Genomic DNA, 27,789 nt, shown 5'->3' on the forward strand with positions numbered 1-27,789 from the left:
CTGCGGCCCGGCGGCCCCACCGCCGTGCCCGGGGCTGCCGGGCCCTGCACGCCCGCCGCGCTGCGGGAGCGCCGCCCGCCGCCGCCCGCACCCCTCGGCGGCGCCGCTTCTCCTGCGGCGCGCCCCGGCCCGAGCCGGCCCCCGGCGGGGGGGAGGCCCCGGCTCACCTGGAGAGGCGGCGGCGCGGAGGGTGGGGGGGGGGGCAGAGCCCCGGAGGGGGAGACGGTGCCCGCCAGCCCCCGCCGGAGCGCCCCTGCCGCGGCCTTTGTCTGCGCTGTCACATGGGCCGCGGTGCGGGATTTAAGCGGGTCTCCGCAGGACATGCCGTGAGCGGCGCGCCGCAGCCCTGCCCGCAGCGGCAGCGCTCCGCCCGGCCGGGGATGCGGCTCTAGCGGCCCCGCGATGAGCGGCTCCTCCATGGCGAAGAGCGAGTCCCGCACTTCGCTGCTGAAGGCGGCGGGGAGCCGGCGGGCGGCGGGCGGCCAACCCCAGCCCCGCGGCAGCCTCGTCCGGGACGGCAAAGGACAAGGCGGGCAGATGGGGAGGGAGCTGAGCCAGGAGCAGCTCCCCGGGGAGCCCAGTGCCCGCAGGCCGCTCTGCCACCCAGGCGCCCGGGAGGACGGAGCGAGGGGCGCGGGGAAGCTGTCACATGGACGGGGGGAGAGTCAGCCCGAGCCGGCGGAAGGAGGTCCAAGGAGAGGCAGCGGCAAGGAACCGGTGCGGACATCCAGGCAGCATCACCACCTCCCGCACGCCAGCCACGGTCACCCCCAGGACCAGCATCAGCTCTTAGACAGGGATGGGGAGGAGGCAGAGGAGGACTTTTTCTTCAGTCACAGGCAGAGGTCCAGCAGAGAGTCCCTGAAGCTCTCGGAAGGCGCTTCACCTCTGTCCAAATCCAGCAGCAAGTGCTCCACCAAGTCCAGCGGCAGTGATCGGTCAGTGGAAGCGGATCCCCTCATCCAGCAGCTGCACCCCATGCTCAGCTCGGTCTTTGGCCAGGTAAGGGGCAAAGCGCCCCTCGCCACCCACCCCTCCCTCTCTTCCCACCCGCTTTCCCTCCGCGCCCCCTCCTCCTGCGGCTCACGGACCTTCGGCTTCTCGCTCCGGAGTCCCCCGCTCCCCCGGGCACAGCCCGCAGCTGTAAATGTACTGCTTCCTGGCCGCCCCTGCCGAACTTCTCCAGGCGCTGCGGCACGGCCGGGGGCGCTGCGGGGTCGGCCCGAGGAGGGCTCCGCGCCGGGGACGGGGCGCGGGTCAGAACCCCCGGCGCCCGCCCGCCCCGCCGGGCGCTGCGGAGGGCGCTCTCGGTGGTGCTGACGGGGGAAGTGCCGGTGCTTTCCCTGTCACCGGGGGAAGTTGTGGCTCTGCCTGCTGAGGGTGAGAGTCAGAGAAGCGGATTTTTAAAAGCTATTTACTTATTAGATTCCATCTCTCTGGCTCCCCGCCTTGCTTTGCTGTATTTGTTTACATCTCCTTATGGTACATTTCTGTACAATCAGCATATGAATCATTTCTGATGGCAGAAGCTGTCAGGAGAAGGTAGTGGGGAGGACGACAAAAAAAAAAAAAAAAAAAAAAAAAAAAAAAAAAAAAAAAAAAAAAAAAAATCTGACCCAATTCCGAAGCCTTCCCAGTCACTATGTTAGAATGGAACAGATGCTTTTGGTGTTTGCAAGCTCTTTTGGTACAAAGCTGTCGCTTTTAGCTGCTTTTGGTAGTGAAATTACCCAACACGGTTACCCTCTAAAAATGAAAAGGCAGAGGGAGACAAGCTTGAAATTTTCTTTTATAGACATCTAGGGATGTTACTGGAAAATGTAATCTCTGGGAAGATTAATGTAACTGCAATCTTCCAGAAGCACAATTATAGGTATAAGCCAGTAGCCTGGGTGGCTAGGTTCCATCCAGCCCTGGAAATGATCAATTAAACCAGAATTATGATTTTTGGAGTTTGTTATCATTGGGTCTTTTCTTTCTTTCTTGTCTTTATCTTCCCCCCCCCCCCCCTTTTTTTAAATGCGTGTTTGGGAGGCTTTGCAGGGAGCCCATTCAGACTGAGATTATGGAGAGAATTAGAATTTTTTTTGTAATTGGATGGAAGGAGGTGATACACCTGTATGTTTAATATGGGAGTGTTGTCTATTTTTGTTCATCTTGACTTCTCCAGATAAAAATCAAAGCACATCTGTTCTCTCCAAAGCACAGCACTTTTCCATCCTCACTGACAGTCTGCTGTTTAGGAATTTTACAGTTGTGTTTAACTTAAAACAAGTATTATTACCCTCCCTGTGCCAGTGGTGCATCCGAAGTCTAAATTAAAATTTTGTTGTCACAATAAGGAAGAGCCTGGTCAGCAGATTGATGCTCAACCAGGTTACAAAAAGCCATATTCCAGCACCAGGCTTTGAAATGCATGGTCTTGGCTCTGACTTACGCTGTAGTTCTGAGCAAAGTGAAGATGTATCCAAGAAAAGATTTTAAGTCTATGGAGCTGTGTGTCCCCAAAGCATCAGAAATACAAACAATTTCATGCCACTTCCACTCATGGAAACACCTCTGGTTTTGAGCTCAGTACTTACCTGAACAGCATCTTTATTTTACCTGCTCTGCTGCTTGCATTCCAGTGTGAAAAGACATTTCTGAAAGCTGTACATGTAGCAAAATTTACCTGTGGTCTTCAACAGTGCCCTGTACTGAAATGGGAGAGATACAATCCTAATTTTCAGTTTTTCACTGAGTACATGGCACCAGTGCTTACACGCACACACCAGCATCTTTCTTTTGGAGTGTAGTGTTATTTATTCCATTTTCTCTCTGTATTAATCTCTTACTTGCTTTCTTTGAAGTAACTGTGACAGAATGAAAATTTGGTGGAGATTTTAGATCTGACTTTTAGGGCTGTAATAGATCCCCCTGTACAGGGGCAAGATAGGGAGTTATAATTTTTTATAATTTAGGATACACAAAGAGCTGGTTACATGAGATACATGAAGTTGTTTTTTTGTGGGTTGGTTTTTTTTGTTGTTGTTGTCTTGTTTGGGGTTTTTTTGTGTTTTGGTTTTTTTGGGTTTTTTTTGGTTTTTTGGGGGTTTTTTTTGTTGGTTTTTTTTTTTTTTTTGGTGTGTTTTTTGTTTGTTTTTTTGGTTTTTGGTTTTTTGTTTTTGGTTTTTGGTTTTTGTTTTTTTTTTGTGATGTCAAAATCCTGAGATGAATAAAGGCCGAGGGGTAAGATGTATGGAAATTCTGTCATGGCACAGAATGATACAAATTTTGTTTCTGAGAATGAAGAAATAAATGCCCAGCATTGTGTGAAAATGTGTGTGAAGGTTTGAAACAGGCAAGGATTTACAACTGCAAGAGGCCAGGCTGCAGCCTGGGCTGTGGCAGGGTCATAGGTGCAAACATGTCCAGGGTTGCAGTCTGAGGCTGCAGGTGCTGTAACACCAGTCTGCTCCACATTGTGATTAGAAGACAGCAACAGCTCAGCAGATAATTCATTTAATATGAAAACTTCTTTCTAGCCCACACAACTCACTGTGAAACAGTTAAAACAGTAATTTTGCAGTACATAGGAGAGGAACACAGTGATGCGTATCACAGCAGCAGAGCACTGTGGTCCAGCAGCACCAAGTATATCTTGTTCCAGCTCTACAGATGTGGAATATCATCACTCTGTTCCATGGTGGTGCAGTGATGTGGTCGCAGATGCAGACACTACAGTGGTACAATCAGATACACAGAAAAGATTGCAGGGATGACTCCATGGAGAATGTCATTATTGCAGTAACAGCAAAAAGGAGCAGTTCAGGACTAGAGGGTTGTGTCTGAGGGAGACAGATTTGTAGCTGTGCAGAAAAAAAGACAGAGTGAAGGAAGAAGTGCCGTGTTTATATAACCAGCACAGCAATATAGTGCACTGTGGGTGTGTACTCCAGGAGAATGCTAAGATACTGCCAGGATACAGGATGCAGTGATATTTTATTAATTAGGCTTATGCTATATTGGTGCAGTGATGTTCTAATACCATTAAGCAGTAATACTCTTTTAGGATATTTTACCATTTTGTAATTGAGTGGTACAGGAATTAACAAAAGTAGGGTAGTGTAATGATGCATTAAGTATAAGCCAGGATGTCATCTTAGCCTAATGACATGTTTGCACACTGGTTTGGTGCGGCAGCTGCAGAAGAGCACTCTGCTGTGGACTTTATGCTGGGTCGGGATGCAGCGCGTGCAGCTCCGAGTGTCCGGAGAACACGGCACTGACAATGCAGTGGTGTGGTAACGCAATCCTGGGGCACAGCAGAGATGTGATACTGGTGCCATGTGGTAGGAGTTTGGCAGTGCACGGGTGTGATAATTGTGGAGTGTTGTAGCCTGACAGAAGAGTTTAGCAGTCTACTGATGTAGTAATACAATATTCCAGACAAGAGCCATTCTGTACAGCAGTGATCACTTCTGGTGTGGTATTTGCAAAAGGCTGCGCTGATCTGACAGCACCATCCCGCTGTAGCAGAAGGCGGCAAATGAAGTATTACCACCATGCCACAGTTTTTGGAAGCACAGCTGAGTTAGCAAGAGGACAACACCACAGACTTACCTGGTGACAGTGCAGTGTGAGTATGGGCTGGTTTTATGCGGGACAGTGGGACAGCAGTGTTTTAAAGTGACCTTGCAGTGGCAGAAGCTCAGTGCAGTGTGAGAGCAGTGCTGTGACTCACGGGTGTAGCTGGCAAGGGATGTGTGTATGATAATGCAGCAAAGTGGGAAAGAAAAGGGAGCACGAGGAAGATGTTTCATGTGATTTTGGCCTGATAGGATAGTGTTGGAGTGGCCAAGTGGCAAAAGTGTGTTCTGAAGCATTAAGGGAGCATGCTTATTACCCCTGCAGAGCAGAAGAGCATGAGGGTCCTGTAAGTGTTTCTAGCATGGCTGCAGATCACAGTTCAGCAACAGAAGAGAAGTGGTGACCCCTCAGCAGCTGGGATGGTGGTGAGGTGGCAGCCTGGCAGCAAGACACAGTTTGTTAGTGTGACAACAGTAGCAACAGCAGCACAGAGACCGGGACAGCAGTGCGGTGGCAGCAGGACCGCAGTGCAAGTTTAGTGGCATTCCTGGGGCAGCGGTGATGTGGCTGCAGTGCCCACGGTGCAGCAGCTGCTTGGCACCTGGCTCACCACGGCTCTGTACAGGGACTGCGGCACAGACAGCCACCGGTTCTCATCGCTTCATTCCTCCTGTGCCTCAGCGCTGGCCTAGCTGGCACCTTCAAGAAGAGCTTTTTCCGGGAATTTGCTATGCAATATTAATTTGTAAGTGATCCTGCCATGTGAGACCTGAACGTTTTCAGAGCCGTTTAGCTTTCACACCCTACTTGACTGTTAAATTTTTCAGTGAAGTGATTCCCCAACAGTTTTCTGTCAATTGCCTCTGGTAGCATGGAGATCAAAGGGGTCAAACAATTGCCGTAGAGAATCATGAAATATTTACAGGGTTCTGCTGTTAGCACTGTGGCCAAAGGAGCTTTTGTATTTTTATTTGTACAGGGAGTTTAAAGCCTCTCCTGCACCATGTCCCACTCCTGCTTTAATCTCAGTGTCCAAATTACCATTAAAATAGGGAAGGAATCTGTCTGGATTTCCTGTGAAATTTTCCTTTTATTTTCCTGCTCCAACTCCGTTTATTCTTGAGCTTTAGATCTTAACAGGTTTTAAAGGACCTTACAGCAAACTGGGATGACAGAAATGGCCCCATTTTGGGACAAGAGGTGATCCCAGGCTGCCTGTGTGGAAAGCATGTCAAGAACATTCTCCTCTGACCAGCCAAGAGTGTGTAGGGAAAAGGTGCCTTGTCCAGCCTCTCACCTTTCTGGTCTTCTCATCTGCCAGATAACTTTGTTCCCTCCAATGTCTTTGGCTTCAGCTGATTCTAACAGGCATTTTGCTCAAGAGCAGTCACTGCATCAGGACCATTATTGGAGATCCACCTGAGGAGATGTAGGAAGCTCTGGCCAGTCCTGCCACGGTTAGAGTGGCTCCTGGCTTAGAAATTGAAGTTTTCAGCTGGCCCTGTGTATTAGCAAGGGAGGCTGCGCCGTCTTGGGCTGCCCTGGAGCAGTGACACCAGCAATGGAAACTTTCAGGTGTCACACTGTGGGGTGGCGAGGTGAAGGTGAAAGGTCTGGGTTTCCAGGTGCTCATGTGCTGTGTTGTGCCTGTAAGGCAGGTGAAGCAGTGGCATGTCAGGGCCAAACTGAGACAGTCTAACTAAACTGCTCATTAACACTGTTCAATCGGCACAGCAATTTGGGGTGAACAGACTTCTGGCTTAGCATGACTGACCGCCGAAGTGATGCTGGTGGTCCCGTGGCACGGTCTTGGCTCGCGTGGAGTATGGAGTGTGGGTGCACAGATTAGGAGGCAGAAAAATCCCGGAGAAATGCCGTATCCTGCACCGACTATTCCTCCGTGTCTTATGGCACCTCTGAAGGCTTATACCGGCCCCAAAAGGGTCCTTGAGGGCGCAGGCGGAGAGGGAAGGGAGTCCCCATGGCCGCAGGGGACACTCCCGCGGACAGCAGTATTCCCTCTGCTGCTGCCCGTCTCGCCGGGGCTCCCGGGATCGGCGCTGCGGGCGGCTTGTCCCGCACGCACTCCGCCCCGGGGCTCCGGGACAGCGGGGCTGCGGCGGCCCCGGCCCGGGCTCCGGCGGCCCCGGCGCGCCCCCGCGCGGCCCGGCCGCCTCTGCCCGGGGCTCTTCCCCGCCCGGCGGAGCCACCTTGACACGGACCCGCCGCCCTCTGGGCTCCCGGGGCATGCCCTGTCCCTGGGCCGCTCGGTGAGTGTGTAAGACCCGGGGAGAGCCCCGCTGTTGCCGTGAAGTAGGCGAGAGCCGCTCCCAGCTGCGTATTCACAGGGGTCCGGATACATGCGTGGGGCCCGTACAGCTTGCATGCTTCCATCCCTGCATGAGTTGCCACAGCCCATGTCCATGCATGTAGATTGACATAAAAAGCCTTCATATACATGTCTTGTCTATGTACACACAGCCTGCTCGTGCAGCCTCTGCTAAATCTTCTGTGTGGCTACACAACCACCTCTGTACACGCTTATGCATTCCTGTGCTTAAAACATCGCTCGGCGTTTGTGTGCACACCTGCCTGCTGACACCTGCCACACCTTCCAAGGTACGTCTCATGTTTTTATATGTAATGAACTCAGACACAGAGAAACATTGTTCCACTTGAGCATATCCACTCAGTTCCCCCTTTGCTCAGCTTGGAGAAAAGTTCATCACATTTATTGCTTGTAAAGAGCTTGAGGGATGTGAGCCAGACGTACAGAATCACTAAGGGGCAATGGATAAGCCTCCTGCCTGCAGTCGGTCCGCCAGCAAACATTAATCTTTGTCAGTGATTTACGTTTTAAACAAATCTGTTTTAAAAGGCTATAGAAAGACATCAAAATAAAACCAAGCTAAAAGAGCATTCATTAAATATTCTGTTCATGAAATATACAGCAGTATGATCTAATGCACTGAAATACACAAACCTTCTGGTTAGATTCAGCTTATCTTTGGAGAGGAAAAAAAAGCTTTCAGTAATAAATTAATCATCATTTATATAAGTCCACTGTCCATTTTGTTAAGCTTTACCACCTTGATTTTTGTTTCATGCAATCCTCAGTTTCAACACAATGTCAGGGAAGTTTGGCTTTAGATGTAGTGGCTGGGCTGCAGGTTATCAGCAGAATTAGCTGTGATTCTTTGTAGCATTCCAGCTTCAGTAACTGTTTTTCCCTGATGCGTCCATGAGTGGTATTGATTTCCAATAACAAGCAGCTATATGGTGTGCATTCAGTAAAAGATGCCTAGCTAACTTTGGGCTCCATTTCAATAATCCTCTGACATTCCTGTGACCTTAGAGAGCAGCAGCAGTGTCCATGAACCTGAGTAATCCCTCAATCAAATACCCCACTTAAAGATAAAGCGAAAGAACTGTCCTAGCTATGGTCATATTTAGATTTTTAGTAGCTTTCTGCACCAGCATAAGACCATGAACTCAATGCTATCCATGAATGAAGACATTAGCAATATTCTAATATTTCTTCCACCCATTCCTCCCCTAGAGTACTTTGCATCTTGCAACCACCTTTGGAAGGAATACACAGCATTGTTTCATCCCACTCAGACAAAACACATTCTCTGCACTTGGAAGGAAGCAGGCAACCATGTAACATTGGGAAGCATCATGTCACAACAGCTGAAGGCAGGAAGTAGAAAAACACCAGCAACCTCAATGTGTTCTGCTGAAATAATACAAAAAGGTTTTAGATACTTTGGGACCAGCTGTGTTGAGATATAGTCAGAGACCTGGGATATACAGTTTGGCCCTTTTAAAGGTGCTGTCAGATCCTTACGTAAATTAGAAGAGAGGCATATCTCTGTTTTAGGGTGGCAAATCTCATGTAATGCTGCAGGGGTGCTTTGGAGTATTTGGTTGATATTGGTTTCCAGGCTTCTGCTCATCAGATGATCGGCCACATTTTCAGTAGCACCTCAGTGTGCCAGCTGAACAGTGACCCTCTGTCCCTCTTATTTCCAAAGAGGTGAGAGAGCCAGGCAGAATTAGCTGCTTTTGCAGTATCACAGTTGGACAGAGTGCAACAAAATTCCCATATTCTATAGCAAAGACAAGGAACCATGTAAGGTTTATTTTAAACAACCTCTGTGCTCTACATACATGACAAATCCTCACAGCAGCTTCTGAGCTGTCAAGTTTGTACTTGTCTTTTTGTAGCCCATTGATGATCTTTAGGATCATCAGCAGCAAATATCCACAGTACATTGTGGTCTGGCCAATGCATCTCCTGCGTAGGAACTTGGAAGTTGGGCTAATGCAAAATACTTGGATCAGATCTGCAGGGAAGGTGTCAGGAGAAAGCACGTTCCCATCTATTTTCATCTAATGCAAAATGAAAGCCAGCTATTTACAGACAGAGCTGTTCTAAACAGAAGTTGACAGGCAGTCCAGGCTTTGTTACCTTGAGAGGGATAGAAAATATTCTTGATCTTTTTAATAAACATTCTGTTGTTTGTGATTGATTATGATCCAATTGCTCTAATGGAGGAGAATATTATGCACAGCATGAGTCAGCAACACTTTCCTCCTGGAACAGCTGACAGCAGAGAAAGATCCCAAACTCTCTGCAGAATTCCTCTCCCTAGATGAGAACCTGGCCTGCATCCACCAATACCTGCTTGTGCCTCCCCTTGAGATGGACCTGTACTCGTCTGACTGGCTTATGGAACCATCCAAAGTTCATTTGATGTTAGAAGACACAACTCAATGTGCAGCAGAAGCACTTGGGAGCTGATGCAGAAGAGGAAACGGAAATGAGTCACAGAGGTTCAGAGTGGTGCCAGTGCATGTTCCAGTGGTTGGGAGCTTCAAAATGAGGTCCTTGACTGAACTGGCAACAGGAGGATGTTGCCTAATCCAAATGGCTCATCTGAGGTCATTCAGTAAACAAGACAGTTTCTGTAAAACTATATGTTTCCTGTAAAATATAGATCTGTAGCCACCAGATAAAGGGTTATTGGAAACAGATTTGAAAGCTACTAATACATATGTGCACTCTCCACTCTGGGATAGTAAAAAGTACAACAAAAATTCCTGCCCTGTTAGGATAAATGAAGTAAGGGGATGTATTTTAATATACAAAATGTTTGAAGCAATTAATGGGCTCTTGGTAGAATTATGGTTACTCTACTTGGTAGAACTATGGCTACTAGAAGTAGGCTACAGAAATAGGACTTCAGTGAAAAGATACTAGGAAAGAGTTTTCCTGCTTTACTAAACAATACCCATTACCTACTGACATTGCCCTGTAGCAGTATTTATGTTGTGTTGAGAACAATGATGTAATGTTCCAGCACATGAAGGACTAGCACTGAAACAGGCCTAGCATCTGTCCCCATACAAATTCATACTTCCACTGAATTTTTTTGCCAAGCAAAGCTACAATTTGATAAGCAATCACATGTTTTGGATTGATTTTGTTCTTTCTGTTGTGTCTGTTGGATATTTGCTGCCACTGGATAAAGCTTCTGGCACCTGCCAAGTGATTAGCTATGAGGAGTTCCAACATTTTCCTGTGAAATGAGCATTTCTGCCAAAGGTGCCAGCCCAAAGCACAGCACTGCTGCTTTTTAAAGTATCCAGACATATTAAACCACCTAAATCATTCCTTGTTCAATGCCAAGTCAGCCAGCCTTCTCCCTTCCATGTGCTCAGGTCAGTCAGTGTGCCAAAAGCTTCTTTCCCATGAGCTGACACCTTGCTCTGTGCCAAGCTGCATCCCTTGAGGTCTCTGCTCTCCACCTTGGACCTCGGGAGAAAGGGAGGGATGCATGAACAGCAGCAAGACTTGCATTTCACAAAGTTCTTACAGATTTTTAGAAAGTTTACAACAGAGACACAGACCTTAAAAGAACAGTGTGATTGCCACAAAGAACAGTGTGGGAAAACCAGTATACATGCATGTGCAGCCCTCCCACATGCATACTGACTACCCCAGATATAGGCATACCCACAGATCAGCACCTACACAGAAATGTTTCTGACACACTTATTCTCAGCATCCTATTCTCTTACAGCAGCATCAGTTGGAGGAAGGGAGAAAATATGTTCCTTCTAACCTAATCTTTTAATGACCTTTCTGCCAGCTCCACTTTCCTTGCCTATCTTTAAGGTACCTGTGGTGGTGATGGGAACAAGATCCCACTGTAGAGAGATTTTCCTCCTCAGAGCTCAGCAGGGGCTGTCTGCTAGATTGTGGTGTCCTGTCCAGTTGCTCTTAAGAGAGTCAGGGTAAATAAGGAGATAAAAAAAATTGTTTATGATCACATCTCTCGGGCCTCTTGCAGCTCCACTAGAGTTCTTATGGAGTTGAAGGATTGTGACTCTGCTGCAAACCTGGTGCGCATGGGCTCCCATTCCCTCTTCCCTTCCTGGACTGCGAATTCCCTGCCAAGCCTTGCAGGAGGTCTCAGCCCTCTCACTCTGCCCTGCACGTTTCCTACAACTGCCTGTAACTGTAGGGAAGAAAAGCTGGAGAGTAGGCAAACACAGTAATGGCTGTGGCTGGCTCTGAATGCTCTGGTACAAACCAGTATTTAGAGGGTCACCATCTCACTGAGAGGCTTTTAGAGCTCAGTAAAACAACACTCCACAGCTGTATTCCAAAGCTGTCCTACAACAGTCTGGGAACTGTGATGGATTTTTCTGGCAGGAGATGTCTGACTCCCTTTCTTTCCATCCCTCTCTCTGGGACAATGTGGGAGATGGGCACTTCTCAGTTGCAAGGTATTCCTGGCCTCTGTGCTTCCTGTCAGGGAGAGAGATTCATTAGCAGCAGAAAGGCAATTCTCTCTCTTCTCTGCTCTGGAATTGAAGTCATTTGTCTCAGGAAGGAGCCCAGGCGCCTCACTTGCTGTGTGGCAGCTTCTGCTCAAGGGAGACAAGCACTTCGTCAATAAACAAGGAGCCTGGGGAATGGCTCCAGCTGACAGAGGACATTATTAATGACTGGCACTTTTTCAGAGGGTAGATCAGCCTCCCATTAGCTGCCTTAAGAGGGGAAAGAGAAATAGGGCTAAGCCTGGGCATAGTTGGGAGTTTCAGCATCCTCCTGCTAAGACCCCACTGCAAGGCCCAGAGCTGGCACAGCCCCCAGGGAGTGACTGTGTTTTTCCTCAGCATCTCCTGCAACAGCAGGAGACAGGCCCAGCTCTGGAAGAGTTTTGCTTTCCACCCTAGCATAGGTGGGCTCTGCTATGGAGGTCTTCCCTTCTGTCCCCCTCTCAGTCAGCCCTGGGTGCAAGGGGAGTCTTCCAGCATGTCCTGCTGCAGTTTCTTGTTTTGGAGAGCCTGTGGACCTTTATGCAGCTCCTACCAACATAATTTAATAAAGAAGGCATTGAGGGAATCTGAGAGTAGGCTGTCCCCCTGCCTTCACTCTTGGGAAGCTGTTAGTACATGGAAGAGCAATAAACACCATTCTCTATGGCCATGCACTTCTGTCTGTGACTAACTGGAGAAGCTGTGGACTTGTGTCAGACTCTTAGATTCATCTCCTTAGGTGGAAGAAGCCTCTAAGCTCTAAAGCAACTGTTGAGTCACCTTAGAATCATACTTAATTTGCCACAGCACCATCAGGGTGGAAGGAGAAATCCCTGTTTTGTTTTGACATTAGCAGTTCATTCTTCTCCATCCTACAGCCCTAGAGCTGCCAGGAGAGTGAGCCCTTGGCTCCTTCACAAAAAGCATGTGGTTCAAGTACTCAGCCTCCGTAGGACTCAGCAGGTCTTTGTAGAAGCTTTTGTTTCGAACCACACTTGCAAACAAAGATGTGAAATCTTTCAGCCCAACACCTGAGTGTCCAACCAGCCTGCTGCAAAACACTGTGTAAGATCAGTGTTATCCTGGTCTCCAAGGTGTTTGAAGGAAGTAGCTCTTCATACTTCTTATCACTGTGGAGCTGCAGCTGTGGTGCCTTCACAGTTACAGGTACATTCTCTATCCTGCTCAGATACTATTGTCTGAGTGCAATTATGTGTTTTTTATGCAATTTAAATCTCTTTTCAGACTGAATGCTCTTATGCTCAGCCTGAGATCAGGAGAAAATATTCTGGGGACTCATCCGTTTTCTTTCAGAGATTATTCTACACTACAGGCATGAAGTCCAAAGTTTAGAGCCACCTCTAGGTTCAAGTGCCTCTGATTTATTCCAGGACTTGGGCTCTTGCAAATGAAATGGATGGATCTGACATCAAAATTCTTTGATTCACATTATCTAACCTGGGGCTGTTTCGATTTAAGATTCAGGAGTGAGCCCATCTTCGGCAGACTTGTGCAGGTTAAACTGCCAATTGATTTTTACTTGCAGAAAGCTGGAGAAACTTTACTGCAAGACTGGCTCAATGTCTCTCCCTTGTGGTTAAATATTACTGTCCTGGGGCTGAGAGTGTTGTAGGGTCCCAGGACTGCTGTCTCCAGGCTTGCTTCTACCATGACAGAAAAAAATCAGACACTTCTAGGTCTGTTGGTATTTATAAGCTGAAACAGGTCCCTCCCAGATAAATTTCTGCTCCAAAACGAGCTGTGGTCTGCTCCAAGCCCCTAAGTGGATTGCCTTCTGGCCAGCCTAGCGCTGTGGTGATTGAAAAGCCAAGAGGAGTTAGAAGGGGGTGGGTAGGGATGCAGTGTTCAGAGGCTGTGTGGACCCAAACTAGCTAGATTCACGGAACTCATCACTGAAATCACTTCTTGCATTGCCTCTCTGTTTTAATTCTCCCTGGAACAGCCCTCTCCTATGAGTGAAACAATCTTGCCTGCAGATTGAGGGGGGTGGGAGGGATTTGAACATTAATCTGATGTAGATTATACATCCGCCTCCCTCTCTCCCCCCTTCTCACTCACTCTCTCTCTCTCCCTCTCTCTCCCTCTCTTTCTGTCTGTTTCTCTCCCCTCCCTCTCCTTCCTGCTTCATCTCTTCAAGAAAGTGAACATAAACTAAAATACGGAGAGAGAGAGGCAGAGAGAGAAAAAGCTCCCTGAAGAGGGAAAGCCCCAGCAGCCAGTAGCTGTTTGGATTTGCCTGGTGCTGCCTTTCTTGCTTTGCTCCCAAGGAATACCTTTCATGGGATCAATTGCTTCAGTTCCTTTATAACCAAGTCCACCGGAAAGGCAGCCTCAACATATTATGGGCAACTGTGTGAAGTCTCCTCTGAGAAACCTCTCTAAAAAGGTATGTTCCCTGAATCAAAATGCACTGTGCATTTCCAGCCCTGCTTCTTGGGATGGGTGACATTGTGGGCAGATGAGAATGGGAGGTGGGAGAAACACAGAGATGAGTATGAAGGATTCAGTTTCTTCACCAGACTTTTTCTGTAAGAGCTGCTCATGCAAGTGCAGCCAGTAGAGCCCAGGATGCTGAGAGCCATAATATGTATAAATAAATGTGTATGTAGGCTTGTGTCCTGCTCACTGTGTGTGTACAGCTCTCCTCTGGGTATGTGCAAGCATATGCTTGTCGATGTGCACAGTGTGCTGGCACACTCCTGTCAGGGCATCTTGATGTGCGGGTGTATGTGTGAGCTTGTGCGTGTGCACGTGCTTCTGCTGAGAGTTACCTGCTTGAGTAACCATCTGTGTCATGGGTGTAGGGACATATATGCATGTATACATGAAGGGTCACGAGTCTGTACGAGTTGCCATTGCTGTGTAAGAGTATGCACACCTATGGGCCCATCTGAGGTATGTGTGTGTCCTTAGCTCTTTATGTCTCTGCACAGGCATCCCGAGTGCCTGAGCAGGTTTGCTCTGAGTGCAGAAGTGGGGCATTTCTGTGTATCACACACATGCCCTTGTTTGTATGGTGCTGTGTGTGCTCACCTGCTGGTGCATATCCTCACAGAAGTCTGTGTGTGGACATGCACATGTTTTTATGTCTATCCATCCTTGCATATGAAACAATTTGTTTTGTTGGTATGTGTTTGGGTAAGAAGCATGTTTTTCTCTCTGTTCTGCTTGTCCATGCATCTGTTTGTGAGTGGATACACTGGGCCCTGGCTGTGTGTTTGTACATCATGTTGCACATTAGTGTGGCCCATGTATCTACATGCTTGGGCCCAGCTGGACTTCATCTGTGAGCTGCCATGTGTATCTGTTAAGCTTCAGCCCACAGTCTACTCTGCTGAGGTTTTGCAGTGGTCCTGGGACAAACTAGATTCAGGAATAATTCTGCTGTTATGGACTGGGTTGAAATGGGAATGACATACCCCGGAAACATTTCTTGTTTGACTGAGGAAGATCTTACAGCACTGTGTACCTGTCAGCCACATGGTTCTCACTTGGCATTGCTGCAAATCTAACAGCTCAGCAAAAAATTATGCAGTTCATTCTCCATGATAAAGTTATGCTGATCATCCAAAGTATTGCAATGAGATGCTGCCTCTGTGGAGACCTTGACGACAGTGAAATGCCACTGCCATCAAGTTGCTTTATCCAGGAGATCTTACCACCTGGGAAAGCTTCTCTGTGAGGAAGCTGTCTGGGAGAGGACCTCCATCGTAGTAGAGTTTCTTTTGGCTGCATTTTGGCCTCTTCTGTATAGAAACACAATTTACTTGTTATCTTGGCTGCTGTAAAGAAAGCCAGTAATGGCACAGTGCTGCTGTGGGGGAGCTGGGATACTTGATGAGGGAATTCATTACCAAACAGTTAGGCAGTGCTGAGACCAGTCCTAGGTCAGGGTGACCTGCAGGGAGATGTAGAAGTAGCTGAGCTTCACCAAAATGTTGCACATATGAAAAATCAACTTGGTTGCTTGTAGGTCGCCTTCAACTTGGAATGAAAGGAGTTGGCTGCAGCTGTACAAGGCGATTGCAATTAAAGTCTGACAGGTAGCCAGGCTGCTTGAATCGAAATAGATTCAAGAACCTGTAAATTGTGTTGTCAGTCTTTGAAGTAATTTATGTTTTTATTCCTAAAAGCTGCTTCAAATAACTCACTTTGTGCCCACTTACAAGGCCTGGGATGTCAGGATTGAAGATAAAAAGTTATTGCAAAGCTGAATTAGAGAATTTCTCAGACATCACTCTAGTGAGCTATGAAATAAGGCACTCATCCTGACAGATCCTGGTACTCGGCCATTCTTTTCATCGCCACACACATGATAATAGTGGAGACTTTGCAGATCAGTCTTAACATTGCCCATCTTCACTTGGCTGTTATATGATCCCAGTTGTTCTTAGATTTTACTTTGAGCAAACTCAATTTGCTGAACTGTTAAAGAGGAGGGACTGCAGACAACATATGTGAAAGCTGCTCTTGGATGACAGTCTGAACTCTTGAATACATGATTTCAACCCAAAATTTGGGATTCACTCCCAGGCACCAGCTGGCTTGGTCTAGGTATGGGTGACACCAGGGTACCATGCTTGTTCAGGCTTGGACTCCCTGTCTTCTGTTGGAAGCTTCAGTTTCCTGTTGTCACGATGTCCCCCCAAGTGATCGTGGAAGCTATCCTGGCTGTTTTTCCCTCCAAGAGATACTGCAGTTGGGATCGAGGCCCCTCTTGGCTTGCTGTTCTGCAAAGTCCCTCTGACACTCAGGCCTGAAATGAAGTGAATCCTGGTGTGCTTCTGCTGTGCAGAAATTAAAAGCTTTGGCATCCAGGTCCCTCACTTTACCACACCTCTCCACCACTTTGGCCATCTCTAGATCAACCAGGTCTCTTCCCACTCCATAATCTGCTGGTCTGACACAGCCAAGGGCTGAACTTGTTCAGGAAGGTTAGTGGTCCTTCACTAAGAAGGGACTGGGAAAGCCTGATCTCCCCAGTCCTATTCTTGCATTGTTTTTGTCATGCACACTGCTGTTTCCCCTGTAATAGGTGGCTGATATTTCTTTGCCCCATACCAATATCACAGCTCCCTTGCCCTCTCTTCTGCGATATAGAAGGAGCATGGTGAAGGGAACTTGAGTGGATACTTGCAGGAGAGCCTGTGAGACTGCTGGCAGAGGGAACACTGAATGCCATAAATCCTGCCTGCAGTGACAGGGCAGGGCAGGGAGCCTTGCTGAGCTGTTCACCTTGGTATTCTGGCACTGCAGCAGTTTGTCTGGTCACAGTCCTCAGTGGCTCAACTGTTTTGTCAAACTGGCAACCTCTATTGAGACAGAAGAATAATGGGATGACAATTATGAGGTACTGCTGTATAGCTTGGTAATAAACTATTGACTGGAAGTGTCAGCAAACAAACATTTGGGGCTGTGGGGCTTTGCATTCTTGATGTGGCTTCACTGGAATTAAACACAGAACTGATATGGGGTATTTAAGTGATTCATCTTATTTGGTATATTAAACTGAAAAATGTGCCAGGAAATAAAGCTGATAATTTTGAAAAGGCATTGCACTGATGTCACAAAGCTGTGTAGCTCAACACAGATGTCTTGACATTTAGCTGAGCTAGTAATATGCCATTCGTGGATGGATGCTCATCTTTCAGTTTTTTAAGGACAAGTGTCCTAGGTGTCAGAATTAATCAGAGACCAATTCCTTTCTCAGCCACGACTGCAATGAAAACCATTTTCTGCTTCATCATTTTCTCTCTCCCTGGCTTGCTTTTTGAGTTATTTTTGTTTTGATGCTTGATATTCACATGACATTATACATGAGCAGATTGGTGTAAGACTGTGTACAAAAAGGCAAATTACAAACCATGCATGCAATGTAATAGCACATGGCAGACACAGCAAGTAGATACAATAGTCTCAGACAAGTGTGAATGGGGGGTGTTTGTGTCTGGTCTTTTAGCCTGAAAATTTACCTCAGGCTTTCAGGAAAGGGTTAATAGAGACACTGACAAGTGACAGAGCTTCTCTGATCACCCCTGGGAACGCTGGCTGTAAAAGTAGAATCATTCCTGAAGAGAAATCTAATGTATGATTAATGTTTATTCTGTAAAACCAAGGGTCCTGTGGGTTGTGTTGGCTTTTTATAGCTGCATGGGAATATCAGGATAAGAGGTTTTTTGCAGAGCCAGGGAAATGCATTTCTATAAAAGGAAAGCAGCGCCTCCTTATAAAATCCAGTGCTAGATTCTGTTCTGGAGCCTTAGCTTAGCAGGACGTGTGCACTTTGAAAATGTGCAAATGAAAACACTCAAAAATGTTGTGCCCGTGTCTGATCTCCACTTTGGGACTGTCAGTGATTAAAAGAGGCCAAGGCAATAAGTGCCTCAAACCCTGACGATGTAACTGATTAGTAGCTGCACAAGGCAGCGTGAGCCTGCAGTTGGCAGGGCCACCTGATGCTGTAAATGGTCTTCTGAAAACGTGATAAAGCGTGTGATGCTGTGTTGCTGAAAAGTAACGTGGAGCCTGTGCAGTGGCTTTGTGCAGGCTCTGCCTGGTCTCCTGGGGGTGCCCTGGCCAACGCCGGCAGGTTTGCCCGGGGCACGGGCTGGCACACGTACTGTTAAGTTGGGATGCGCTTGTCCTTTGCAGCTCATTCAAGGCAGTGTTAACTCTGGGGCTGAGTGTGGGAGTGTAGCACTTTGGGCTGTGTCTGGGTAGATGTGAGCAGTGCTGAGAGTTTGATGTAATTTCAAAGAGAAATTCTCGTGGTTGGTTGTTCTTTCAGCTTTTGAAAGTGAACTCCTGGACTTACTGCTTCTGTACAAATCCTAATAGGCCGGTGGGGGGGGACGCAGTGTGCACCAGATGAAAGAAATTTAGCAATTATGTCTCTGCGAGGCGGTTCAGTAAAACTTCAGAGGAACGAGATGGGGAGGTAACATCCTCTGTTGTGTTGTTTGCTTGCTGCTGGTTGGCTGGGAAGATCCGCCATGACGAGAAGACGAGCTATAAAGCTGTCCAGACGAGCGAAGAGGGGTCGTCGGCTGGCGAGTACCAGGGTCCGCTCATGGTGCTGGCCCAGAACTGCGCCGTCATGCACAACCTGCTGGGGCCAGCATGCATCTTCCTGAGGAAGGGCTTCGCAGAAAACAGGCAGCCTGTACGTAAGTTACACCCAGCGGGGCGAGACACGCACAAAGACACGTGGACGCGAGTCGGGGATGCGGAGCCGCCCCCGTGCTCCGTCTGCGTGGAGCTCTGTAACTCCCAGCCCTGGATCTCGAGCATCCCGGCTCCAGCTCCAAGTGCAAATACAGTCACAGGCAAATGTCTAACCTGAACGATGTGCAGATACCCTTGTGCCTAAACACCAAGAAAAGATGATTCTAAACTTGCAGCTATGGAAAATAGATCCAAGCCTACACTCGAGTAGCCATAATAATATGAATTCAGGAGGTTTTAGGACTTCAGAACTTGCATAATCATATGGACTCAGGAAGAGTCCAGTGCTTAAAGCTGTTATTCCAGCAAGACACCCATCTCTCATTCCCAGGCTCAGATTAGCATTTAAAGCCTAAATAGCCAGTTAAATGCAAATCAGGGCATCTGTATTGGGAACAAGCTGTTCATATTTGATACTGTTCCTATCAGTTCACAGTGAGCACGCTAGTACCAGCAGATATAAGCGGACAGCTGCCTCCTCACAGATACCCAGACACAATCTCTTGTGCACTGGCATACCCAGCCTGACACTGCAGCAATCCCAGCCCGTTAAACTGAGGAACATCAGGCTGTCCTTGTATTTGCAAATAGTGCCAGGCTACCAAATGTTATTACCCTCCCACACAGAGAGAGAAATAGCAAACCCACTTCTATTCATTCAGTCACACCTATTGTAACTAGGTGCTCATATGCATCCAATGTATGCATTTATATACAAATAAAAATGTGTGCTTGTATGTATGCACCCTAATATTCTGTCTTTACAAGAGCTAAAACATATTTTTGCCCCCAAACATTCTACTTCTACAATAACATGAATTTAAAGACAAACAGAATTTAATATGATTAACACACCTTTTGTGGATATGTATGAGTGAATATGTGCATTGTTAGATATTCACCCAGTGCCTTCCATGTTCTTGTGAAACAAAGCTTAACCCAATTGCCTTAGAACCAGAGGTTTATTGCCTCTGTAAGAAACCTCTTTACTTGTGTGTTAATATGGTCATCTACAGCTGTAGGAGACATGTAGGTTTTTATTTCTGAAACCTCTGCTTCAACCAACAATTCAAAAAAGAGTAATTATGTGTCATTATTGATCAAAAGGCTTTTGTTCTTCCTAAGCTTCAGTCACTAACTGATCACACAGTCCCTGCCAGGTCACTGAAATATGAAACACACTCTCGCACAAGTACACTTGCTGACCTGCGCAGAGCCACCTGTCACAGGAGATAGGTCCAGCTCCCTAGTGGACAGCTGGACAAGTGTCCATCCTGCTTAGGCCATGGAAGCTCACTGTACCCTGAGAGATCTCCAAAATAGGATTAGTGATGTCTCTAAGTACCCTGATGTAGAGTAAGTGCATCTAATACACAGCTTTACTTTTACTGACTCTCTAGGCCTCTCACAGGATTTCTTGTACATAGAACAGAAATAAATGAGGGTAAGACCATTAAGTATAATGGACTCTCTGGGGGTCATCTCTGCTCATGTCTAGGATTTAAACTCTTGGGATAGTTTTATTTCTCTTCACATATGTTCTCCAAAAGCTTTAGAGAGATTCAGCCCATTTTATCCCAAGCAATTTTATTCCTTAATCATTTTAGGGGATCTTTCAAATTGAAAACAGAAAACCTCTTCCTGATATTAGTTATCACTTGAGTCAGATTTTTGGAGGGACATAAACCCTCCCCCTCCTTCGGCATTTGCAGTCTCTGGCAAATGCAAATTCTTTGGTGTGAAAAATTAGAGCCAGTGCTGAAGCCCCTACTTCTGACAAGTGTCACTGATGTCAGTTACAATGCGTTCTTCAGTGAGGGAGGAAGAGGAGGATGGTCTTGTGAGGACTGTGCTGGAGGAGGGAGCGGGTCCTACCCTGGCCACTCTCACAAGACAGCAGCTACCACGGGTGAGTCATGGCACCCTCTGCACCGCGGCGCTGGTGCTCACAGCCCTGCACCTGCTGTGCACCCAGCCACTATCTCCAGGGATCAGTGTTTGCAGTCTCTGGAATAAAGTGCACAAGGTGCTGGAACTGATCATGGGTGGTTTTTCTTCTGTTATTTTCTCTAAGGCAGGAGGGCAATTATGCCTCCTGCATCCAGTCTGAGGAGTTTGAATTATTTTATTACTTGGTATTGATGAAAGCAGAACAAATGGGATGACATGTTTGAAAATACCAGGTCTGTGAAGGATGAAACGGCAGAGCCAGCACGCTCCGACAGTTCCATCCAGCACAGAGATGCCTCTGGGAAGGTTACAAGTGGCAAGCTGGTCATTTCTCTGGCACAGCCCACTTCTGCACAGACGTAAACCAGTGTGCGTCCTAGTTTGCTATGCACTCTGAGCAGCTGCCATTAGAGTTTCCAGAGGAGCCTGTGGTTAAATAGCAAAGGATCATCGTTCTCAAACTGATCAAAGGCACCGTCTCTAGGCACATGTGGTGAGGCTGGAGGACACCTGGAAGGCAAGGAGAAACTCCTCACAGTTGAGGGGAAAAGCCGAGAGTGAGACGACAAAAGAGATCGCGTTTCTGTGTTTCCAAATTCTCAGATGTTTTGGATTTGCCTGGGAGCCATGAGATGAATTAGAAAGAGCATTTAAACCAGAAAGCAGTGCATTTCCATGCTCATCTCTTCTTCCTGGTGCAGTGTTGGAACTTTCCTATACTCTTATATCCTCCCCCTTCTTCCAAGAAATTCAAATTGGATGTTTGAAGTTGCAGTGTTTCCTGAACATGGTGAATCCTTGTCCTGTTTCATTTGTAGATGACCTTGATGATGGATATGTGTGTCTGCCTTCATGACTGGTTTTTCAAAATGCTTGTATATGGAGTTGAGGCTGGAGGGAAGGGGGAAGTTACTACCTTTTTGTGGGGACAGATTGTAGGAGATGTCACTGAGACATTGACTGTGAGAAACCTCATGGCTGTTGTTGTCCTGCCAGAAGGACAGAGATCAAGCAGTGATCTGAGCAGATGATGGTCTAGACCTGCTGGTTACAAGGACTGCTTCCAGCTGCTTTGATCTGTGTGTGTCAGCGGGAGTGGCAGTAGAAATACAATCAGAGCTCCAGAGGAGATCATAACTGCTACAGGGACAGTCTCTGCTCCAGAACTTGGTGCTGGGGAATGATGAAGCAGCTTCATGAAGGTGCCAATAATACCATCAGTGGGGAGGCCACAAATCTTGCTGTGTTGGTCCAGGTCTATTCTGTTCAGGGACCACCTGTCATCCCTCTGTCCACCAGATGAGAGGGAGAGGGGCTTGCAGAGAAATGTGTGCAGATAAACACCCCTCTCTTTGGGAAGGAAAGCTGGGAAGCCTTCCTAGGTAGATGGTATTAAACATGTCATCACCTTCTTGTTTCTTCTCTCACTTTCTGGCTTGTTCCAGAATCCTTTGTACCAACAAATGCTATTTTGAAGCTATGTTTGTGGCCAACAAATGTGTTTAACATAATATCTTCTCTTTTTGCAGGATAGAGAACTGCGTCCGGAAGAAATTGAAGGTAAAATTTGTTGCTCCTTTGTCCTCTTTCTCCCTGCCCAGTGAAAACCTATTGGCTGGCCCTTTCATGGTGGCCCCCATGGGTTAAAATTATTTGGGGCAAATCAAGGGAAATGATTACTAGAATAATTCCAGGAAACCCCAGCAAAAGAAATAATGTATAAAACTGAAAGAGTTCTGACTGTGAAGGAATCTGCATCCATTCCATATTCTTCAGCGTGAGAGGATAAATAAGTAATGGGATATTGGCTGTGAGGGAACTGCTGTCCCTCCAGCTCCCACAGAAAGTGTTGTGGAGCATGATACTATAATATGACTCCAAGGAAGCTGTCTTACCTGCTAATCCCTACAGTGAAAGATATATAATAGATGCAGAGGTAAATGTTGGAAAAATGTACTAGTTGCAGTTTCTTTTGGGAGCACAGTTTAGCAATGAGAAGCGTTTGTGACACTCATAGTCCGAGCAAGCTTTCCAGCCAGGAATGGGCCAGCAGCACTGCTGGCAGAAGAGCTTAACTTTGCTCCAGTCATTGCCTCATGTAGGGAGATCTGGTGGGAAAATACTGAGTATCTTAGAGAGTCTGGCTTCATAAAGTGCTGTTTATTCTGGGGAGTTTTCTTGGAAAAGGTATTTCAAGCTGTCACTGACAATACTGTTCTTTGTTTCCTGCAGAATTAAGAGAAGCCTTTAAGGAGTTTGATAAAGACAAAGATGGGTTTATTAACTGCAGGGACCTGGGGAACTGCATGCGGACCATGGGCTACATGCCTACTGAGATGGAGCTAATAGAGCTATCCCAGCAGATCAACATGAACCGTGAGTAATACACACCCAGCTGTACCTGCCTGTTGCTGCTGCACCCTGCATCATTGCCTCAGGCTCTCTTGGTCTCCAGCTGCCTCATTTCCTTTGGATTTTTCCCCTCTCTTCTTTGGTTCTGATTTTCACTTATCATCTCTCCCATTTGTTTGTGGACCCTAGAAGTCGATGCCTTTGTTTTTGCTTCTCAAAGGGACTGGGTGGATTGTACTGTATATGGGAACAGTGAGTGGAAGGATTGTCCTTCATGCTTATATTGTCAGGTATAAAACTGCCCTTAATGTATGCAGTCAGGCACTGGTGCACAGGTTCTGTGTGTTGTCACATTGCTGCTGTCAGATTGTGTCAGAACTGAAGAGCGAGCCTGGGAAGATGGGGATGCTTCATTTAGATGGGTGATGGATGGGCTGTTGGTCTGTGGTGGTTTTTTGTGTATCTGCTATGTGCCTGGGGATGGGCTGTGAGCGAGCTGTGCTGGCAGCGTCAGATGGGAGCATCTGCTGCAGTCATGGAAAGATGTGACAAATGCATCTGATTCACTGTAACTGTGTTTGTGACCCTTGTCTTTCACCATCATTTTTGTCAGCTCTCATCTGTGGCAGGGCAGGGTGTCACCCTCAGTCAGGTGGGGAGAAGCATATTTAGTGCATGTTATTTCTGACACAGGATTATGTTAAAAGGACAAATTACTTGGTCAAAGAAAGGAGAACAGCTGTGACATATACAACCAGTCAAACACAAAAGCAGCTGATACCCTGGCACAGAAGTGCTTGGGAATTTGAGAGTGTTGCTGACAGCTCTCAGGTCACTAACAAGTAAAATAACTAATACAATGAATAAACAGTTGGACATACATTAGCTGCTGTAATGGATCAGGACTGCACCAGCCCAGGCTTTGCAGGAACATCATGCTGTGCCCTTGCCGTGCCCTTTGGCACAGGCACAGCAGAGTGTTGCTATAAGCACTGGAATGATCAACCCTCTGATATGTACTATGTGATGCAATAAGGGTGTGACAGTCCATGGCAGCCTAGGATGGAATAGCTTGGGCTCATTCTGCCCAGCCCATAATCCAGAAAATGCCTCTCCTTTCCTTCCACTGTCCCACACCTTCTGTGCTTTGCTTCCTGGAGGGCCAAGCGCTCTCTGGGGCACACAGAAATGCAAAGTGAGTGCTGGTCTTGGCTAACTTATGGAGTTCTTACACACAATCTTTCATCTTGTCCCAAGTGGGTGGCCATGTGGATTTTGAAGATTTTGTTGAGCTGATGGGACCAAAACTTCTAGCAGAGACTGCAGACATGATTGGTGTAAAAGAACTCCGTGATGCCTTCAGAGAGGTGAGTGATCCCTTCCGCGTGCCCCCAGAGAGGTGAGCAACACAAGACAGGATAGAGAGAAGACCCACTAGAGAAGAGAAGAGGAGGAGGAGAGAGCAGCACAGTGGAAGATCTAGAAAGAGCCCAGTCAGGCATGGAATAAGGGAAGAGCAGAGAACATTGCTAAGATAAGGGAACTCCTGAGGCAAGGAAAAGAAAAGAAAAGCTGGTGCAGACACAGCATTTGCAAGGGTTTTCTGAGGAGAAAAGACAGACAGGATCCAAAAGACACTCAAAGAAGGAAAAGGAGGGACTTGGAAGGAATGGAGAAAATACAGGGCACTCAGGAGCAAGACAATACAAAAACCAATCCAGAGCAAGATCTGTTTCCATTAACTGTATTTCCCCTGCTGGTATTTTTCATGTACTTGCAGTTTGACACCAATGGAGATGGGGAGATCAGCACCACTGAGCTGCGAGAAGCCATGAAGAAACTTCTAGGGCAGCAGGTGGGTCACCGGGATATTGAAGAGATCATCCGGGACGTGGATCTGAATGGAGATGGGCGTGTTGATTTTGAAGGTGAGAAGGAATCAATGCTCGCTGTCCATCTCCCCTGGTGTGAGTCAGAGTTTCAGATCAGAAGCTGAAGTGGAAGACTTGCATGCTCAGGGCCCAGGGTTCTGAAGTATGGAGAAAAAATAACTTCATTTTTCAGTCAGATGAATTGTTCATTTGTGTATCATCTCTTGCTGCATCTCAGTTTTGATTGGATCTCCATAATTCTAGCATGATAAAAGATAGAACCTGTCATACAGAAACAGATCCGGGTGCACACATGCTGTCCCTGCAATTGTTTTATGGGGCATTTTCCTTTAAATCTATTGCAAGAGCTGTGGAGTGGCTGAATTGCTTTGGAGAATGCATTGCACCTTCCATTTCCTCTGGCTCACCTTTGTTATATGGCTTTATAGAGAATTTGTTTCTGTGCCTTTATGTCAGAAGATGGTCACGTGCCAGCTGTCCTCACTAAGACTGCAGATATCTGATCCATAGGTGTCATGTTAAATCCTAGAGATAATTAATTTCTTCTCACACTTTTCACGCCAGAAGGACTTTGAAAAATAAGAGTGGTTAGGCTACTATCCTAGCCATTAGCTGTGGCGGGAGCAAAATTAATTGAGCCCAGGGTTTCTGGCAAGGAAGCAGTTGATATCAGACAGCTAAGAAGATATAAGAGCTGGAAAGTGTGAGAATGTGGCAGGCTGCTTTTTTCCCCTAGTAAAGGGTGAAGTACAGGAACTATAAAATTAAAGTAAAATTGACATATTTTTTTTGGCTCAGCAGTATTCCTGGGTCTCCTACATGACAAGGCATCTCAGTCCTCAGGATTACTGAAGCCTCTGAGGGCTTTGAAAATATTAGAATACCACCAGTGTCTTCCTATAAAGTATCTGGTAGCTGCGGTTGTTCTAATGCACTGGCTGATTACATGACAGTAGCTCTCCTTGTTTCCCACAGCTAAATTATGTTAGACAGCTAAAATACATGAAATGCTATCCCAGTATCAATTTCTCTGAGTTACCACTTTAGTTGTCAAACTATCAATGGAAAAGGAGGAGTCAAGGGGGTAATTTCCACTGCCCTCCTCTTTACAGAGTCATCACTTCCTCAGCAATTCAAGTGCAGAATGAAAACACATTTATGTTTGATGGCATTTACACTCAATTTGAACAATTGCAATTGTCTTCACAAACTGCAGGGTAGTCAAGAAATAGATCCAGGGTATCCCTACAGTTAACATGTATCTTTAAATACAAGAAGTCCCTTAAAGTAAACTTTTCTCTGCAAGAATGCCAGTATAGATACTGGCACAACTCTCATGCTTTCCCACGCTGGTCTCTCTGTGAAGTGGCAAGTTTGCTAAGAAATCATACCATGTTCCCAAAACTGTAAATCAAGGTTCCCTGAAGTTACAGTGAAGGGAGACAATACTTGCTATTTGTTGCACAAAGAGTTGCTTGTGCAAACAAGACCGTAGGTGGCTGGGAAGGACTCCAAGGCATTGAATTGAACTGCTGGAGGGATCTTATCACCATATCTAATGCAAGGACTAAAGCCCATGTTGTGTGAGCTCTCAGGGCCAGTCTCGGAGTGCACTGACTTTGCTGGCAGCCTGGGCACTCCCAGTCTCCCCCTGGCTGCTTTCTGTCTCCAGTGACTGAGAGCTGGGTTGGGAACCATGGATGCCTTCTGGTTCAGGGCTGTCTTGTGTTGTTGGTTGCAGAGTTTGTTCGCATGATGTCCCGTTGAAGATTATTCTCAGCTAAAGAAGAATCAGCACCTTAGAGAGGGCAGAAGAGGACCTAAATGGAGCATCTAGCCCCGATGTTCCTACATGAAGGTTTATCGGCTGGCTGCAATTAGGACATTGCAAGATGACCTGCTGCTCCTCCCTCATGGTGGTCCCCATGCCCCTCCACCCTTTCACACTGTGAAAGACTTGCAACTTCCTACAACTGGAACCATTCCTTGAAGAAGATTGCAGGAAACTGCAGAGCCAGGACTTGCCATGATGCTTTCATGGAATATTTGCAACTTTAGACTCCTCCTCCCCAGCTTTATTCTCCCACCAGCTGCTGCAAAGCAAAAGCAGGAGAAATCCTCTTGGCTTGGTGGATGAGAGCAAAGCCATTGGGACTGGTGGCAGCCTCAGGGCGTGCTCTGCACTTCTTGGTTTCCCTTGGTGAACCGTGTCTGTGTTTGCTGTCTCAGTGTGTGTCTATCTGTGTGGAGTTATTTATGCTTCCCCAACACTTATTTGCATCTCCTGTGGTTATGTTTACCAAGAGTAAATTCAAATATATGTCTTGCGAGGGGAAAGTGATAAATATGCACGTTGAAATGATGTGGAGCCTGGATGTCCCTGTGAGAGGTGGTGACCGGGCTGGGGGAGAAGGGCTTGGGCAGATGCACACCCCAGTGTCTGCACCAGGATCCAGAGGCAAGTCCTTGCTGCAGAAAGGGGAGTCAGTGCTGGCCACTAAGTCTGTGTCAGGACTCTGCTCTCCCTCCTGCTGTCCCCATGGCCAAGGGGCCTGGAGGTACCTCACAGTGAGGGCAGTGTGAAAGGGGTCCCCATCTCTGCATCCCCTCCACTGGCACAAGCACAGGTGAGAGCCTCTGCAGTATTGTGGGAAGGAGCAATGAGAGAAAGGGCCCAGAGGGGAGCTGGATGGGAAGGGGATAGGCAGCAGTAGCCCATCTCACCCTTTTCAGCTCATTCTAAACACAACTGTGAGCACATGTATGGTGGGGCCACGGTGTGGGAGCTGAGCTGTAACTCCACTGGTGCTGGGGATTGGCTGAGAGCCTCTTTGTGTGGCAGTGCCCGGCTCTCCAACCTCTTCACACTCAGAAATGCTGCATGTGTCTGCAGCAGTGATGACAGTGGCCTCCAGGACTACCAGCTGCTTCCAGACACATCAGATCT

General features: G+C 47.2%; 1 protein-coding gene across 5 annotated transcripts; it reads left to right on the plus strand.

The window, feature by feature from the left end:
* Window positions 1–126: 126 nt before the first annotated feature.
* Window positions 127–27,204, plus strand: CABP1 (calcium binding protein 1). 5 transcript variants are annotated; one of them, XM_053994050.1, is made up of 7 exons: window positions 145–1,002; window positions 18,410–18,586; window positions 22,128–22,158; window positions 22,831–22,974; window positions 24,208–24,317; window positions 24,731–24,878; window positions 26,584–27,204. In XM_053994050.1, the coding sequence occupies exons 1-7, from the start codon at window positions 403–405 to the stop codon at window positions 26,607–26,609; spliced, it is 1,236 nt and encodes a 411-aa protein (XP_053850025.1). In that variant the 5' UTR covers window positions 145–402; the 3' UTR covers window positions 26,610–27,204. The 5 variants fall into 5 exon arrangements, with proteins under 5 accessions (XP_053850026.1, XP_053850027.1, XP_053850024.1 ...); XM_053994053.1 differs by lacking the exon at window positions 145–1,002 and adding an exon at window positions 13,563–13,810; XM_053994052.1 differs by lacking the exon at window positions 18,410–18,586 and having other exon boundaries at window positions 132–1,002.
* Window positions 27,205–27,789: the final 585 nt, after the last annotated feature.

This window comes from Vidua macroura, chromosome 18, assembly GCF_024509145.1.
Source record: "Vidua macroura isolate BioBank_ID:100142 chromosome 18, ASM2450914v1, whole genome shotgun sequence".
NCBI classification, from domain to species: domain Eukaryota; kingdom Metazoa; phylum Chordata; class Aves; order Passeriformes; family Viduidae; genus Vidua; species Vidua macroura.

Coding starts and splice junctions, on each gene's coding strand:
- CABP1 (XM_053994049.1), top strand. CDS start 403: ATGAGCGGCTCCTCCATGGCGAAGAGCGAGTCCCGCACTTCGCTGCTG. Junction 22,975..24,207: donor CCAGCAGATCAACATGAACC/GTGAGTAATACA, acceptor TCTTGTCCCAAG/TGGGTGGCCATGTGGATTTT. Junction 24,318..24,730: donor TCCGTGATGCCTTCAGAGAG/GTGAGTGATCCC, acceptor ATGTACTTGCAG/TTTGACACCAATGGAGATGG.